This window comes from Mustela erminea, chromosome 6 (genome assembly GCF_009829155.1).
Source record: "Mustela erminea isolate mMusErm1 chromosome 6, mMusErm1.Pri, whole genome shotgun sequence".
NCBI lineage: Eukaryota > Metazoa > Chordata > Mammalia > Carnivora > Mustelidae > Mustela > Mustela erminea.
In genome coordinates, this window is record NC_045619.1 from 40,448,887 (window position 1) to 40,465,098 (window position 16,212).

The 16,212-nt window shown below is 37.7% G+C and overlaps 1 protein-coding gene across 3 annotated transcripts in view; it reads right to left on the reverse strand.

Moving 5' to 3' along the window:
* The window catches only part of NAV3 (neuron navigator 3), a 383,583-nt gene that overhangs the window by 197,767 nt on the left and 169,604 nt on the right, over positions 1-16,212 (reverse strand). For all 3 annotated transcript variants that reach the window (XM_032346929.1, XM_032346928.1, XM_032346927.1), the window contains exon 8: positions 7,030-8,056. In XM_032346929.1, the coding sequence (XP_032202820.1) occupies positions 7,030-8,056 (1,027 nt within the window). The remainder of the gene's footprint in view (positions 1-7,029; positions 8,057-16,212) is intronic.

Sequence of the window (16,212 nt, forward strand, 5' to 3'; positions counted from 1 at the left end):
ACTGCATGATGGTTATCTGCTCTACATTTCAATCTGGGTAAATTCACAGCTCCTCCTACTCAATTTACTGGTTCAACAAATTAGCCAAACTTAAAACCCCGTGAGTAAGCATTTTCAAAATTGATGTTTTGCATTCTTTACCTTCCAGAACTTAGTATATTCAAGTGTCAATTTTCCATGTCACTTTCTAGGCAAATCTGAAATCTTGCAAAAACTGGTTATAACAAAAATTTCTCCTGAGAACCCATGATGCTACGGTATAAGATATCTGAAAGAAGAAAACCTCTAAACTCAGACTTTAGTGACCTAATTTTACAAATCAAGTGTGTATAGAGGGTCTCTTCTTATATTTAATTCATAGCTTTGAGATGCATGATGATTTTCTTCTCTGTACAACAACGTCTTGGCTTATCTAAGGGTTGGGCTCTTTGTGTGTGTGTGTGTGTGTTGTGTGTGCGTGTATGCACGTGCTCACACAAGCGTGTGTGTATTACCCGCACTCCTGATTCTGCTTCCCTTTGCCTTTAGATGTTTGCTTTATGTCCAATGCACACTATTTTCCTGGCATTTACCACGAGTGGTCAGAAAATAAGGAAAAGAATAAGCACCTCAAAATAAACAACTTATTAATCTGGTTAATAGCTGTTTTTAAATTTATTGCGGGTTGCTCAAAAGCTTGAGGTTTAGGAAAAATGTACAGGTCTCTCTTTTCCCCTTCTTTGCCTATCTACTTTATTATCTGACTCCATCTATCATTGTAATCATGAGGAATATAGCTCTAAATTAATGAATACAAAAGCAATGTAAGAAAAATAACACAGGGGAAGAAGGGAGCTTAGGTAACAATTTTTGAATTCCAGGAGAGGAAAATAAGTTTGAAGGCAGCATAAAGGGTAGACCAAGAAGGAACACCAAGAAAGAAGGGAGAAAGACCAGGAACAAATGAAGCTTCCTTTCTTACTATTTGCCATTCTCCTTCCTTTCTTCCTGTAATTGGAACCTTTAACTCAAGTCTTAACAAAGCTATCTCTGAAAGTCTGGAAGTTTCTCCCTCCTCTAGCCATTAAACATGGTATAAACTAAGCTGTCCTCTTCCATTAACAATCTATTTTACACACTGAAGACACATCAATTTTTCTGACCATGCTTCACACACACACACACACACACACACACACATAGGAGTCTAAGTACCTGATATTCAAGAATTTCTACTACAATTAGGCTCCAATCAACCTTCCTTTTCCAGAAAAATCCATTCAACTCACTGACTACCCTACGCATCTGGTGTTTATCCTGTTTTTATGGTTCCTTCAGTCTTGCAATTCCTTCCCTGTACTCCTCATTTTTGCATGCCTAAATCTATCTTTTAGAACCCAGCTCAAGTGCCACTGTCTCTGATTCCAAGAGCTAGCAGAAATTTGCCATGTTTTGAAGTCTCAATGTATCCAATCTGGTTCACTGCTAGAGAGCTTTGCACTTCCTGCTTCATTCTGTAGTGATCTTTAAGACAGTCTTTTGCCTACTGTATTATGGGCGATGAAAGGAAAATGACATATGGACGTGTGTGTTTCACTCTATCCTTGATGCCTCCTGTGTAGCAGATACTTAGTAAGTAGTCATTAAAGGAAGGGAAAAAAAATAAGTAAATGAATGTTCTGAAGAGAAGATATTTTACTCTTTAAATATTTCACTATCTCTGATTCCAACAGCTTGTTTCTATGTCAATTAAGCATCTCATTTATAGGAAGAGGTTTCAGAATTTTCCCTGTTCCACTGCACATTTTTGTTGGCTGTTCTATTCTATTCAACCTGTGTTGATGGTGCCACATTCAACAATTTTATCTGGTGTCTCCTGTGGGTTGGGTCTATCCTGGGCCTTATGCTACTAAATAAAAAAGACAACACTTGCACTCAATGAGCTTACATTATAGCTGGAAATGGCTGAAATCATACTTAATAATAAGTTATAAAAATAATAACAGATAATGAGAAACTCTGTGAATAAAGTATAAGAGGAAGGGCACCTGGGTGGCTCAGTGAGTTAAAGCCTCTGCCTTCAGCTCGGGTCATGGTCCCAGGGTCCTGGGATTGAGCCCTACATAGGGCTCTCTACTCAGCAGGGAGCCTGTTTTCCTGTGCTCTCTCTGCCTGCCTCTCTGCCTACTTGTGATCTCTTTCAAATAAATAAATAAAATATTTTAAAAATTTTCAAAAAATTATGAGAGGATGATGTCGTATGATTTGGTGAGAGGCATACTGAATGTTTCTTTGAACCAGATGACTAGAGAGAGCTTCTGGGAAGAGGTAGCATGTAAACAGAGAGCTGATAAGAAGAAGTACCCTGCTTTGCTCTGGAAGAGAGTCATTATAGGTAGAGAGATTGCCCATGACTATGGCCCCTAAACAGGATAGGTTAGTTTGTTGAGACACAGGATGAAGGGAGGGGCTCAGTGCACTACAGGGAGAATGGTATGAGTGTGGCTTGTGGGCTAGACAGGGGCCAGGTTAGTTGGGCAAGGTGTTTGGGTTTCATTTTTTTTTTTTTTAAGTATAATGGATATTCAATAGATTGTCTCATGGACTGGAATGATATATATGATTTATACTTTCAGAAGGTGAGAGTCCCTGCTGTGTGAATGATATTACTGGAATAGAACAAAAGGTAGGTAAGAACTGGTGATGACGGCCTGGACCAGGAAAGGGAGGGTGGAAATCGAGATAAATACCTAGTTAAGGCTAAGTTTGGGGGAAAGAGCCAATAGGAGTGGCTGAAAAAGAGATGTACAGGGACAGAGTGGCTGAACTGCAGAACAAAATATGGATTCTTTCTAAATTTTCTTCCTTAGTCTCCCACACAAAAAACCATGCATCGCAACCTCTAGTTTCTGTAGTAGCTCCTTTACTAGCGTTTGCCCAGTACTTTTTAATTTGCCTACTACTTGTTCCATAAGGCTTGGATTGTAAAATTATAGAATGTCAAATTTGGATGATGCCACAACATTGACGAATTCTAACTCATGCTGTAAATCTTGTCTCTTGTCTTAACTCCTCTGGATACATTCGCTGACTCCATCCTCATGCAAGACTTAGGAAAACCATTCTACACTATTTTTTGCATATACTTCCATAAGAGCAATGAGTTTTTGTTTTTATTATATTCTATAATTATCTCCCATAGACTGAGCTTCCTGAAGGCAGAGGCTTAAAAAAAAAAAAAAAAAGACCCTTCATAACTCTTATGCCATAGTATTGGCAGAATGAGTGATGAGTACATAAATGAAAAAGTATTTGGTGCTTTTCCTTTACCTAAACTATGGCAACCTGTCATTCTATCATTTCTTAAATTATCTGGTAGTTACCTTAATACTTACAAAGGTAGCGTATTCCATTCCAATAGGTTTAAATATTGGGAACTTTTAACATTAAATTAAAATATTCTTTCTCAAAATTTTCACCTTTGACTTCAGTTATCTCCACTCATTAAGTGGATAAAGATATACTAAGTTCAAAATGACTTTTTTCACATTGTAGTGACAAATGAGTTACAAAACCTTAATATAGAACATACTTGCATTATATAGGAAGTAGGACTAATATGAAATCCATCAACTTCCAGGACTCAACATTATATTTATAGAACTCTTGACATTCAATTTGTAAGAAAGAGTATTATGAAGCATATATTAGAGTCCCAGAAGAAATAATTAATAACCTAGCCTGACCTCACTGGGCTGCGAAAAAGGGAAAAATACTACCATCAGCCATCTATATTCCCATTTTATAGAAGTTATTTAATTATCTCTAAATGTCAAAAATATGTATATTTAAACACATACATACAAATATAGGTATCCTAAATTTATATTACTTCAACCAATTAAGCATTTCCCATCATAAATGAATTCTTATTAGAAATTTTACAATCTATTATTCACATCTTGGCAGCCAGAATTTTTCTAGTAATAATACTTCATATTTCTATACACAGAGAAAGAACTGATGAGCAAAGAAGGGGCATACTAGAGGTCTACGTATAGTTGGGTTAACAGGCAAACCCTACTAGTCCTGTGACTTTAAGAGATGAGTCCTGTTCTGATTTGAAATCTCTGATTCTTCCCCTCTGTAGAATGGAGATAACATTCTTTTCTCATGAGGTTATGATAAAGTTTAAATGAGAGAATGAACATAAATCTTGTAACATACAGACTTGCACTACCTACTTAACAACATTATAAAGTAATTAATTATTATTATTATCTTATCAAATAATTAGCAACTCCTAGAAAGTCTGTCAGACATTTTGAAGGAAGAATTCTTAAATGGGCTTGGAGCAGGCAGAGTCCAAAGTACATCAGGGGGTCATATAATCCAAACTATGTGACTCTGTGATATAAATAGCTTTCACTGACAGTTAAAAAGCTTAACTGTTAAAAAAAAAAAAAAAAAAAAAAAGCTTAACTGTTAACTACTCTCCCTTGAGGAGATTTATATTATCATTTATAAAATTATTTTTAATTTATAGAAGACTCCCAGCAATTATTGCCTCCTATATAGACTATGATATGAAATTTTCTTATTAGATGGTTTTATTTCCAACTACCTTATATTATTCATAATGACACAACTAATTGCTGATATTTGTAAGTCATTCACTCTGAACCTGGCTCCGTGCTAAAGTCTTTACATGGGGTTGCCTTACTTAATCTTTAAAACACCTAAATAAGGTGTATATTCTTAACCACCACCCTTTATAGGGTTATAAACTGAAATTTGGGCAAGACTGTTCACCATGTGGCAGGTACTGTTCCAAGCCCTGTATAAATATTAATTCAATCTTCAAAATAGCTTTATGAGACAATGTCTATTATCATCCCCATTTTACAGATTAGGAATCGAGGCTCAGAATCTTTAAATATTTTGCCCAAAGTCACATGGCTAATAAATGACCAACAGAGGCAAACTGATTCCAACACAGGCAAACTGGCTCTTGGGGTCATCTTCTCAACAATGCAAGATGTTGTTTCTGAACAATGACAGAACCAACAGACTTCACAGCCTATATTCTTAGCTACTTGGCTGTATTACCTCGGTTTTATAATCCTCATTTCAAAAAGGACAAATTCAGAGGTTGGACAACCTGGCAAGGACACGCAGCTGATCCACGGTTGAAACTGTAAGCTGTACTCCTTCCTCTTTTTATTTTATTTTTTGTTTTTTATTATTTTTTTTTCTAAAGATTTTATTTATTTGACACAGAGAGACAGAGAGAGAGACAGTGAGAAAGGAAACACAAGTGGGGGAGTGGGAGGGGGAGAAGCAGGCTTCCCACTGAGCAGGGAGCTGGATGCTGGGCTCAATCCCAGGACCCTGGGTCATGACTGGAGGCAAAGGAAGATGCTTTATCACTGAGCCCCCCAGGTGCCCCTCCGCTGGATACTTTATGACAAAGAAACAAACAATCCTATTGCTACTTCCAGGAAGATGCTTGCCAACCTGGCAGGTACAGTCTTTCTGCTTAGATTTGCACTTTCCTGTGAAACTCATTTGTGGTGATTTGAAATGACTGATGCTTCTACAGAATATATTAGAGATGCATGAGTGGGCTGAGTATGGCATATTTAAAACTTTGTGATTTTTTTTTCTTACATATTTGGAATGTGAATTATGATTTGACATCTTAAATTCTCATTTGTCAGATAGGGACTCCGGACTTAGAAAGAGCTGACTCCCATATGATCCAAAGACAAAGGTTTTAAATGAATCGCTGCTACTAAAGGCAGAAAAGCAGACCTAAAAAAGAGCTGAAATGCAATAATTAGAAACTTGCTTTGCTGAGTACATGAAGCACCAGAAAAGCACCTACATTTTTCATTGAAGGAAAACAAATCCTTATAATTATTTTCTTTACTTAAAAAACCCATACATTTAACAAATTTAATATGCTTTTAAGCTATATAATATTGATGCTTATTTAATTATAGCAGGTCCTACTTCCTATTCAGAAAATTTCTTTCCTGTTGTCGAACTTCCAACCTGCCGAAAGGTCAGATGTTATTCCTCCCTACGCATTTCCTCACTGAAAAGGCAGTGAATAAAAATGGAGATAAAGCAGCAACTGACATGTTTCTAATCAATGAAAACAAACCACACAATAGACAAAATGTGCTATTTTTATAACTATAGAGTAGAATGAGTATTTTAAAATATAGCATATATTGACATATCTTAAATCTTATAAAATAAAGAATTATAATGCAAAAACTAATAAATTAAGCACTATTATAAGAATTATGTAGATGATTATTTGGGGCTAGGAACTTATGATTAGCTATAGGAAAGTAATATAAATTTTAAGCTGGAAGAGCAATGCCTTAAAAACAACATTTAACAAACACAGTGTACCAGAATATATAATAAACATATGCATGACACTGTTATTCTTCTCAGCTTTTTAGGTAGGTACTGTTACTCCTATTTGACAACTGTGGAAAATGGGATTAAGAGATATTAAGTAACTTGTTCAAAGTCACACAGCTGGTAAGTACCAGGGCAGGACATTTAATCCACAGGTGTCTGATTCCAGAGCCTACCCCTTTAACCATCATGACATATTTTCTCTCAAGGGTGAAAACAAAAATATCTGTGAACTCTATAAAACTGAGAATTACTTTAAAATACTAATAATAAAAGTAGCAGTAGAAGTCATAATGGTAATAGACACAGGAGAGAATCATGGCATCTGGATTTTCCTTCTTCTCTGAGAACAAGTAAGCCAACTTCTGAAGGCCTCAAGAGGAAGGCCTACAAAGAAGGAAGGAGAGGACAGAAGATGGGAAGAGGAGGAAGAATAGGACTAGAGCATACTAGATTTTTTTTCTTAAAACATTAAATCCTAGCCCTTTATCTTCAGACCAAAGTGTTCCAAAATGATAAAGTAAAACACAGCTCTAGTAACCTTCATTATGATGCACGGAGTAGGAAGAGCTGTAGGAGTTCACAACCGTGGACACACAGCGGCCATCTTACCTGTAAATGAACGGAGCCACCGTGGCGGTGTTGGGGTGGCTGTGTTGCTGCTGCTGAGGGAGTTGGACAGCACCATTCCCCGTGGTCTGCCCACCACCTTGTGCCACCAGTGCAGCACAGGAGCCAGTGGGAGGGGCTTGACTGGCTTCCCTTCCTTCCAAAGGAGCAGGGCAATTGGATGTGCTTGCTTTCTCAGTGGTCATGGGCTTGGGTAAGGACTGGGAAGGGCTTCCCTTGGTAGTCCTGAATTTTTCTGACTCTTTGCTCACTGCACTGCCAGGTGAAACGGTCTGCTTTGCTGTGGGCACCTTCGAGCCCGGTTTTGGAATGCCACTGGAAGAAGGGATTAAGCTTTCTTTCTTGGCTGCTGCCGTCTTGCTACCCTTTGGGATCAAGCTTGCAATTTTAGAAGTCTTTTTCGGAGCTGTCTCTGTCACCTGATCCTTCTCATCCTTGACCAGTTTTTCAGTGCAAACTTTATTTTTGTCTCTGTTCTTTTCTTCTTTTTCCTTTGGCTGTAGCAAAGACTTTTTATTGCTGAGATGTTTGCTTCCAGCTTTTGGAGGGGCTAATTTAGGGGACACTTTGGGGCTGCTGTTGGTTGAGCCACCGCTATTCAGACCACTGTTAAAACCTTCCGTCTCACCAGATTCAGAAAAGGCATCGTCATCCTTCCCCCCATCACTGGGCCCTGAACTGGGAGGCTGAGGGGGACGTAAAGCAGTCCGGGCATTGACCAGCTTGAATTTTTCAAGCATGGATTTCTGGCCCGAGGAGGCTGTTTTGACCCCTTCTGATACAGGGGGCTTCAGTCTGTCTGCCGGTGGTGTGGGGGAGGTGGCTGGGCTGGACTGCTTCACGGTCAGCATGGTGGAGGTGGCACTGTGCTTAACATTCATGGACTTGCTGCGCCAGGGCTTGCTGGAGCTCGGAGAAGGGATGGCAGACGCGGGGGGCTGCCCCGCTGTGCCAGGGGGTTGCGTGTTACCATTTACACCTGAAGATGGCTGAGGTCCTTTGGAGGAATCTGGATGTGAAAACAAAATAATAAAGAACAGGTTAATGATATTTGATCATGTATATCATACCCCTGAGTACTTCTAACCACAGACACAGTTAAGGATCTCTCCTGTGAGCTGAACACAGCCCTGCTCCATGGCATCAGTCACGTTGGTGATATGGCTGTTTTCATATTGTACATCAAAAATTCAGGATCTGAGAGCCACTGATTTTGGAAAACAACTTTTGCTTTTTCCTTCCTAAAATTACTCTTACCTAGATGAACTTGGATCATAGATATCATAAATATTAGATAGATAGTCAGAGACATCTAAAGACAAAATATTATCCTTCCTTTAAACAATTCTTTATATTTTTTCCAAATACTTCTGTACCTCAGAGCAATAAATTGATTCTGCATAGTCATATAAAATATGTTGTAAAATAAATGTTAAGAAATTATTTGACCTTATATAGAAACTACCTTCTTGTTATCTGATTGAATGTGCTTATGAATTAGGACTTAGCTCTTAGTTAATATTGTTAACTTTGATTTTTATAAAAAAATTGAAATTTAGGCTTATATGGGTCAGATATAATACATATATGTTGTTGTACATATTATATATATGTTATGTATTTATATAAAATATACATTTATATCTAGATATATTTATATTATATATGCATCATATTATATATTATATATTATATATATATATATTATACAAATCCATATAACAACCCTACAAGATAGGTATTGATATTTTATCCCTATTTTAGAAATAAAAAACGAAGGAAAGAAAAACTGCAGAACTTGTTCAAGGTCACCCAGCCTGGATTTGAACACAAGTTAGAGCTGGTGCTCTTAACCAGCATACCTGTAGCCTCCTGAAGTGATCTGAACAAACTTGAAATACTAGTGAAAACTCAAGCTACTTTTGTGGGGCTATGGAAATAAGGCCTTTTTCTACAAGAACTTTATAATGCATGTGTTTACTTACTTTTTGCTCAGAAATCTCATTATGGTATGAACTGTTCTATGACTCTTTGGTTCTAACACTGATTGATGCCTGATTACAAGTCTCATTTTTAAGTATAAAAAACTAAATCAAAGAGGGATTTTATAACATGGGATAGAATAGAAAGAACTGAGCTTGGAGTTTAAAGACCTCAGTATAAATGATAATTTGCATTGGGGAGCAATAGAATTCTGGTCATTTACCTTAAACTTCATCTGTTGTAAATGCCTCCTTCTTTCATCTTTTTTTTTTTTTTTTTGGAAACATGAAATGATCAATGACAAAATTAGATATCTAGGTAACAGAGGCGTCATTTAGCACTGTTTACAGAATAGATATTGGTAAATAGATGCAGAGCTATTTTTTTTTTTAAGATTTCATTTATTTATGGGACGCCTGGGTGGCTCAGTGGGTTAAGCCGCTGCCTTCGGCTCAGGTCATGATCCCAGCATCCTGGGATCAAGTCCCACATCGGGCTCCTTGCTTGGCAGGGAGCCTGCTTCTCCCTCTGCCTCTGTCTGCCATTCTGTCCGCCTGTGCTCGCTCTCTCTCCCTCTCTCTCTGACAAATAAATAAATAAAATATTAAAAAAAAAAAAAGATTTCATTTATTTATTTCACAGAGGTCACAAGTAGGCAGAGAGGCAACCAGAGAAAGAGAGAGAGAGAGAGGAGGAAGCAGGCTCCCCACAGAGCAGAGAGCCTGATGTGGGGTTCGATCCCAGAACCCTAGGATCATGACCCGAGCTGAAGGCAAAGGCTTTAACCCACTGGGCCACCCAGGTGCCTGCAGAGCTATTTTTGATGAAATGTTCAATGGAAATATTTTATAAATAATATCCTCTCCATAATATTCAGGAATTAGAGCCAATTTAATTTCATTAAATATTCACAACAATATACTACAATGTTTTTATTTTTAAATGTTTTCTTCAAAATGCGTGAAAAATTATAGGTAATCAAACCAATCAGTACCAAGTACTACTCTTAACAATTTTTCAGAAAAGGAAATTAAGGGGCTCCTGGGTGGCTCAGTGGGTTAAAGCCTCTGCCTTTGTCTCAGGTCATGATCCCAGGATCCTGGAATCGAGCCCCACATTGGGCTCTAGCCCCACATTGGGCTCTCTGCTCAGCAGGGAGCCTGCTTCCCTTCCTCTCTCTCTGCCTGCCTCTCTGCCTACTTGTGATCTCTGTCTGTCAAATAAATAAATAAAATCTTTAAAAAAAAAAAGGAAAGGAAATTAATACACAAAAAGAGAAAATAAAGAAATTAGAGACACACAAAGAGGTTAAATTATTAGTTGAATATTTGTGTGAGTTAAACTTTTTTAAACTAAGTGTGCCTAAAATGACATAAGATTTGTGAACTTTATGTTAACAAGAATGGACAAATGCATTTTATATTCAATAATTTATTCTGCCAAATTTTTATTTAAATTCCAGTTAGTTAACGTACAGTATAACATTAGTTTCAGGTGTAGGATTTAGTGATTTATCACTTACATACAACACCCAATGCTCATCCCAAGAGCCCTCCTTAATATTTGTTTTAAAAACTGGTATACTAGAGATTATAGATGATGATGGAGGAGTACCCAATGAAATATCATTAGGTTTCAGGAGATCGGCTAGATAGTAATCAGTCCAATCTGACACCTACAAATTCAACAGGAGATAGAAGAGAAGAAGAGCAGCAATCCTAGGAACAGAAAATCGACCACTTTCTCGCGGTCTGAAAGGTAGGACAGGCGGAGAAGTGAATCTGAAGCAATGGGAAGATACTCCGCGGGGGGAGGGGCCGGCTGGCGACAAGCAGTGGAGCAATGGAGCACAAAATCAGAACTTTGACAAGTCTGCTCCACTGAGGGATGTTGCTCCAGAGGCTAAGCAAGGGTGGGGCCCTAGTGGGGACAGTCTTGTCTCAGGACCCATGGGGTCACAGAAAGACCGGGGATGTCTGAGTGTGGCAGAGTTACCAGGTGTCAGAGCAGGGAAGCCAGCTACAAAGATGGAGCCAAAGAGTGAGACCTCAACTCAGTGTTAAACCATTATCCAAGGCACAGTTGGACCTCTGCTCTTCAAGTAGGGATCCCACAAGTGGAAAATGCAGAGAGATCCCCTTCATCCTCATCAGGGAGGACCAGCACAGGAGCGTGTGAAAGGAATCTGCTGGATTTGGAGAATCCAAATGTAGCTGTGCGCTACAGAGAGAAACGCTTGGTCACAGGCGGGGTGAGCACGGAGCACAGCCAGAGACCAGGGAGATGGGAGGAACTGACTGCTTTACTCTGAGGGCGCAAAGAGGAGTGGGTCCCCCAGCTCTCGGCTCCTCTGGGCCAGAGATTAGGAAGACGCCATCTTCATTCCTGTCCTCCAGAGCTTTAATGAAAAAGTTCAGGGGAGAAAAGCTCTGAGAGAAAACCAGAACAAATAACTTAGCCTGGCCCCTGGAAAGGGTGGTGCAATTCCGCCACAGGAAAAGACACTTGAGAATCACTGCAACAGGCCCCTCCCCGAGAAGATCAGCAAGAACATGCAGCCAAGACCAAGTTGACTGATAGACAAGAACTGTGGAACTCTAGAGCTAGGGGAAAGCAATGAATAGAATTCATGGCCTTTTTCCCATGATCCTTCAGTCTTGCAAAGTTAAATAATTTTATTTTTTTCTTATTCTATTTTTTAAAACTTTTCTTCTTTCCTCTTTCAATTTTTTTTTAAGATTTTATTTATTTATTTGACAGACAGAGATCACAAGTAGGCAGAGAGGCAGGCAAAGAGAGAGGAGGAAGCAGGCTCCCTGCTGAGCAGAGAGCCTGATGTGGGGCTCGATCCCAGGACCCTGGGATCATGACCTGGGCCGAAGGCAGAGGCTTTAACCCACTGAGCCACCTAGGCACCCCTCCCCTTTTAATTTTTAAAACGATTTTAATACCTTTTTTAAAAAAATAAGATCCTTTTAAAATATTCATTTTTATAGTTCTAATTTATCCCTTCTGTTTTTCTTCTTTTTCCAACCAACTTATCTTATTGATTCCTTTTTTAGAATCTTTGTTTAATTATCATCTTCACAATCATATTCCATCCCTTCATTGTGTTTACCCTTCTTTATATATATACATATAAATTTTTCTTTCTTTAAAATTTTGGAAGTTAGTTTCTTCTAAGAGACCAGAATACACCCAAAATCAAGTGGGTGGCTCTATTCTATTCACCAGCCTAATACATATGTGTGTGTGTGTGTACAGACACACACACACACATATAATTTTTTATTTTTTATTTTGCTTTTTCCCCCCTTTCTTCTCCTCCTGGTTTAGTGTATCTTCTGATTTGGTTACCATATATTTTTCTGGGGTCTTTCCCACCGTTTCAGTATTTTATTCCCTTTTTCATATATTCTTCTCTGAATAAAATAATAAGGCAGAAAAACACAACCTCAAAAAAACAGAACAAGAGTCAGAACCAATGGCTAGGGACCTAATCAATATGGACATATGTAATATGTCAGAACTAGAGTCCAGAATGACGATTCTCAAGGGGGTAGCTGGGATCAAAAAAGACATGGAAGATATTAGAGAAATACTGTCTGGAGAAATAAAAGCCCTTTCTGGAGAAATAAAAGAACTAAAATCCAACCAAGCTGAAATCAAAACAAGCTATTAATGAGATGCAATAAAAAATGAGGCTCTTACTGCTAGGACAAATGAGGCAGAAGAGAGAATTAGTGATATAGAAGCACAAATAATGGAGAATAAAGAAGCTGAGCAAAAGAAAGAAAAACAACTACTGGGCCACAAGGGGAGAATTCGAGAGATAAGTGATATCATAAGATGAAACAATATTAGAATAATTGGGATTCCAGAAGAAGAAGAAAGAGAGAGGGGGGCAGAATGTATATATCAAAGAAACACATTGATAATTATAGTAGAGAATTTCCCTAATATGGCCAAGGAAACAAGCATCAAAATCCAGGAGGCATAGAGAATTGTCCTCAAAATCAATAAAAATAGGTCCAACCCCATCATCTAATAGTAAAACTTACAAGTCTTAGTGACAAAGAGAAAATCCTGAAAGCAGCTCAGGACAAGAAGTCTCTAACATAAAATGGTAGAAATATTAGATTGGCAGCAGACTTAACCACAGAGACCTGGCAGGCCAGAAAGAACTGGCATGATATATTCAGAGGACTAAATGAGACAAATATGCAGCCAAGAATACTATATCCAGCTAGGCTGTCATTAAAAATATAAGGAGAGATAAAAAGCTTCCAGGATTAACAGAAATTAAAAGAATTTGCAAACACCAAAACAGTCCTACAGGAAATATTGTACAGGGTCCTCAAAGCAAAGAGAAAGTCTAAAAGTAGTAGACCAGAAAGGAACAGAGGCAATCTACAGTAACAGTCACTTTACAGGCAATATGATGGCACTAAATTCATATATTTCAATAGTTACCCTGAATGTAAATGGGCTAAATGCCCCATTCAAAGGACACAGGGTATCAGAATGGAAAAACAAAAAAACAAAAACAAGATCCATCATTATGTTGTCTACAAGAAAGTCATTTTAGATCCAAAGACACCTCCAGATTGAAAGTGAAGAGGTTTAAAACAATTTACCATGCTAATGAACATCAAAAGAAAGCTGAGGTGGCAATCCTTATATCAGATACATTAGATTTTAAGTCAAAGACTATAATAAGAGAGGAGGAAGGACACTATATCATACTCAAAGTGTCTGTCCAACAAGAAGATCTAACAATTTTAGATATCTATACCCCTAACATGGAAGTAGATAAGTATATAAACCAATTAACAACAAAATCAAAGAAACACATTGATAATTATACAGTAATAGTAGGGGACTTTAACACCCACCTCACTGAAATGGACAGATCATCCAAGCAAAAGATCAACAAGGAAATATAGGTCTTAAATGACACACTGGACCATATGGACATCACAGATATATTCAGAACATTCCATGCCAAAGCAACAGAATACACATTCTTCTTTAGTGCATATGGAACATTCTCCAGAATAGATCCCATCCTGGGTCACAGATCAGGTCTCAACTTGTACCAAAAGATTGGGATCATTCCCTGCATATTTTCAGACCACAATGCTCTGAAGCTAGAGTTCAATTACAAGAGGAAAGTTGGAAAGAACTTAAATGCATGGAAGCTAAACAGCATCCTACTAAAGAATGAATGCATCAACCAGGAAATTAAAGAATTGAAAAAATTCATGAAAATGAAAAACAACTGTTCAAAATCTTTGGGAAACAGCGAAGGCGGCCCTGAGAGGAAACTATATAACGATAAAAGCCTTTCTCAAGAAATAAGAAAGTTCTCAAGTACACAACCTAACACTACACCTAAAGGAGCTGGAGAAAGAACAGCAAAGAAAGCCTAAACCCAGCAGGAGAAGAGAAATCATAAAGATCAGAGCAGAAATCAATGAAATAGAAACCAAAAGAACAGTAGGAAAAAAAAAAAAAACAACAACAAATCTAGGAGCTGGTTCTTTGAAAGAATTAATAAGATTGATAAGCCCCTGGCCAAACTTATAAAAAAAAAAAAAAAAAAAAAAAAAGAGAGAAAGGGACCAAATAAATAAAATTATGAATGAAAGAGGAGAGAACATGAACAAAACTAAAGAAATACAAACAATTATAAGAACATATTATGAGCAACTATACACCAGCACATTTGACAATACGGAAGAAATGGATGCATTCCTAGAAACCTATAAACTACCAAAACTGAACCAAGAAGAAACAGAAAACCTGAACAGACCCATGACCAGTAAGGAGATGGAAGCATTCATCAAAAATCTCCAAATAAAAAAGACCCCAGGGCCAGACAGCTTCTCAGGGGAATTCTACCAAACATTCAAAGAAGAATTAATACCTATTCTCCTGAAATTATTCCAAAAAATACAAATGGAAGGAAAACTTCCAAACTCATTTTATGAGGCCAGCATTACCTTGATCCCAAAACCAGATAAAGACCCCATCAAATAGAAAAATTACAGAACAATATCCTTGATGAACACAGATGTGAAAATTCTCACCCAAATACTATCCAATAGGATCCAACAGTACACTAAAAGGATTATTCACCATGGCCAAGTGGAATTTCTTCCTGAGCTGCGAGGTTGGTTCAACATCCACAAATCAATCAATAGGATACAATATATTAATAAAAGCAAGAACAAGAACCATATGATACTCTCAATAGATGCTGAAAAAGCATTTGACAAAGTACAGCATCCTTTCTTCAACAAAACTCTTCACAGTGTAGGGATAGAGGGCACATACCTCAACATCATCAAAGCCATCTATGAAAAGCATGTGAAGAATATCATTCTCAATGGGGAAAAACAGAGAGCTTTTAAGCTAAGGTCGGGAACATGGCAGAGAGGTCCATTATCACCACTGCTATTCAACATAGTACTAGAAGTCCTAGCCTCAGCAATCAGACAACAAAAAGAAATTAAAGGCATCCAAATCAGCAAAGGAGTCAAACTATCACTCTTTGCAGATGATAGGATACTTTATGTGGGAAAATCCAAAAGACTGCACTCCAAAACTGCTAAAACTCATACAGAAATTCAGTAAAGTATCAGGATATAAAACCAATGCACAGAAATCACCTGCATTTTTATACACCAACAACAAGACAGAAGAAATAGAAATTAAGAAGTCGATTCCATTTACAATTGCACCCAAAACCATAAGATACCTAGTAATAAACCTAACCAAAGAGGCAAAGAATCTGTACTCAGAAAACTATAAAGTACTCATGAAGGAAATGGAGGAAGACACAAAGAAATGGAAAAACATTCCATGCTCATGGATTGAAAGAACAAATATTGTGAAAATGTCTATGCTACCTAAAACAATCTACACATTTAACGTGATCCCTATCAAAATACCATCAATGTTTTTTTCAATGAAATGGAACAAATAATCCTAAAATTTGTATGGAACCAGAAATGACCCCAAGTAGTCAGAGAAATGTTTAAAAATTAAGCCGAAGTTAGTGGCATCACAATTCCAGATTTCAAGCTCTATTACAAAGCTGTCATCATTAAGACAGTATGATACTGGCACAAAAACAGACACACAGATCAATGGAACAGAGTAGAGAGCCCAGAAATA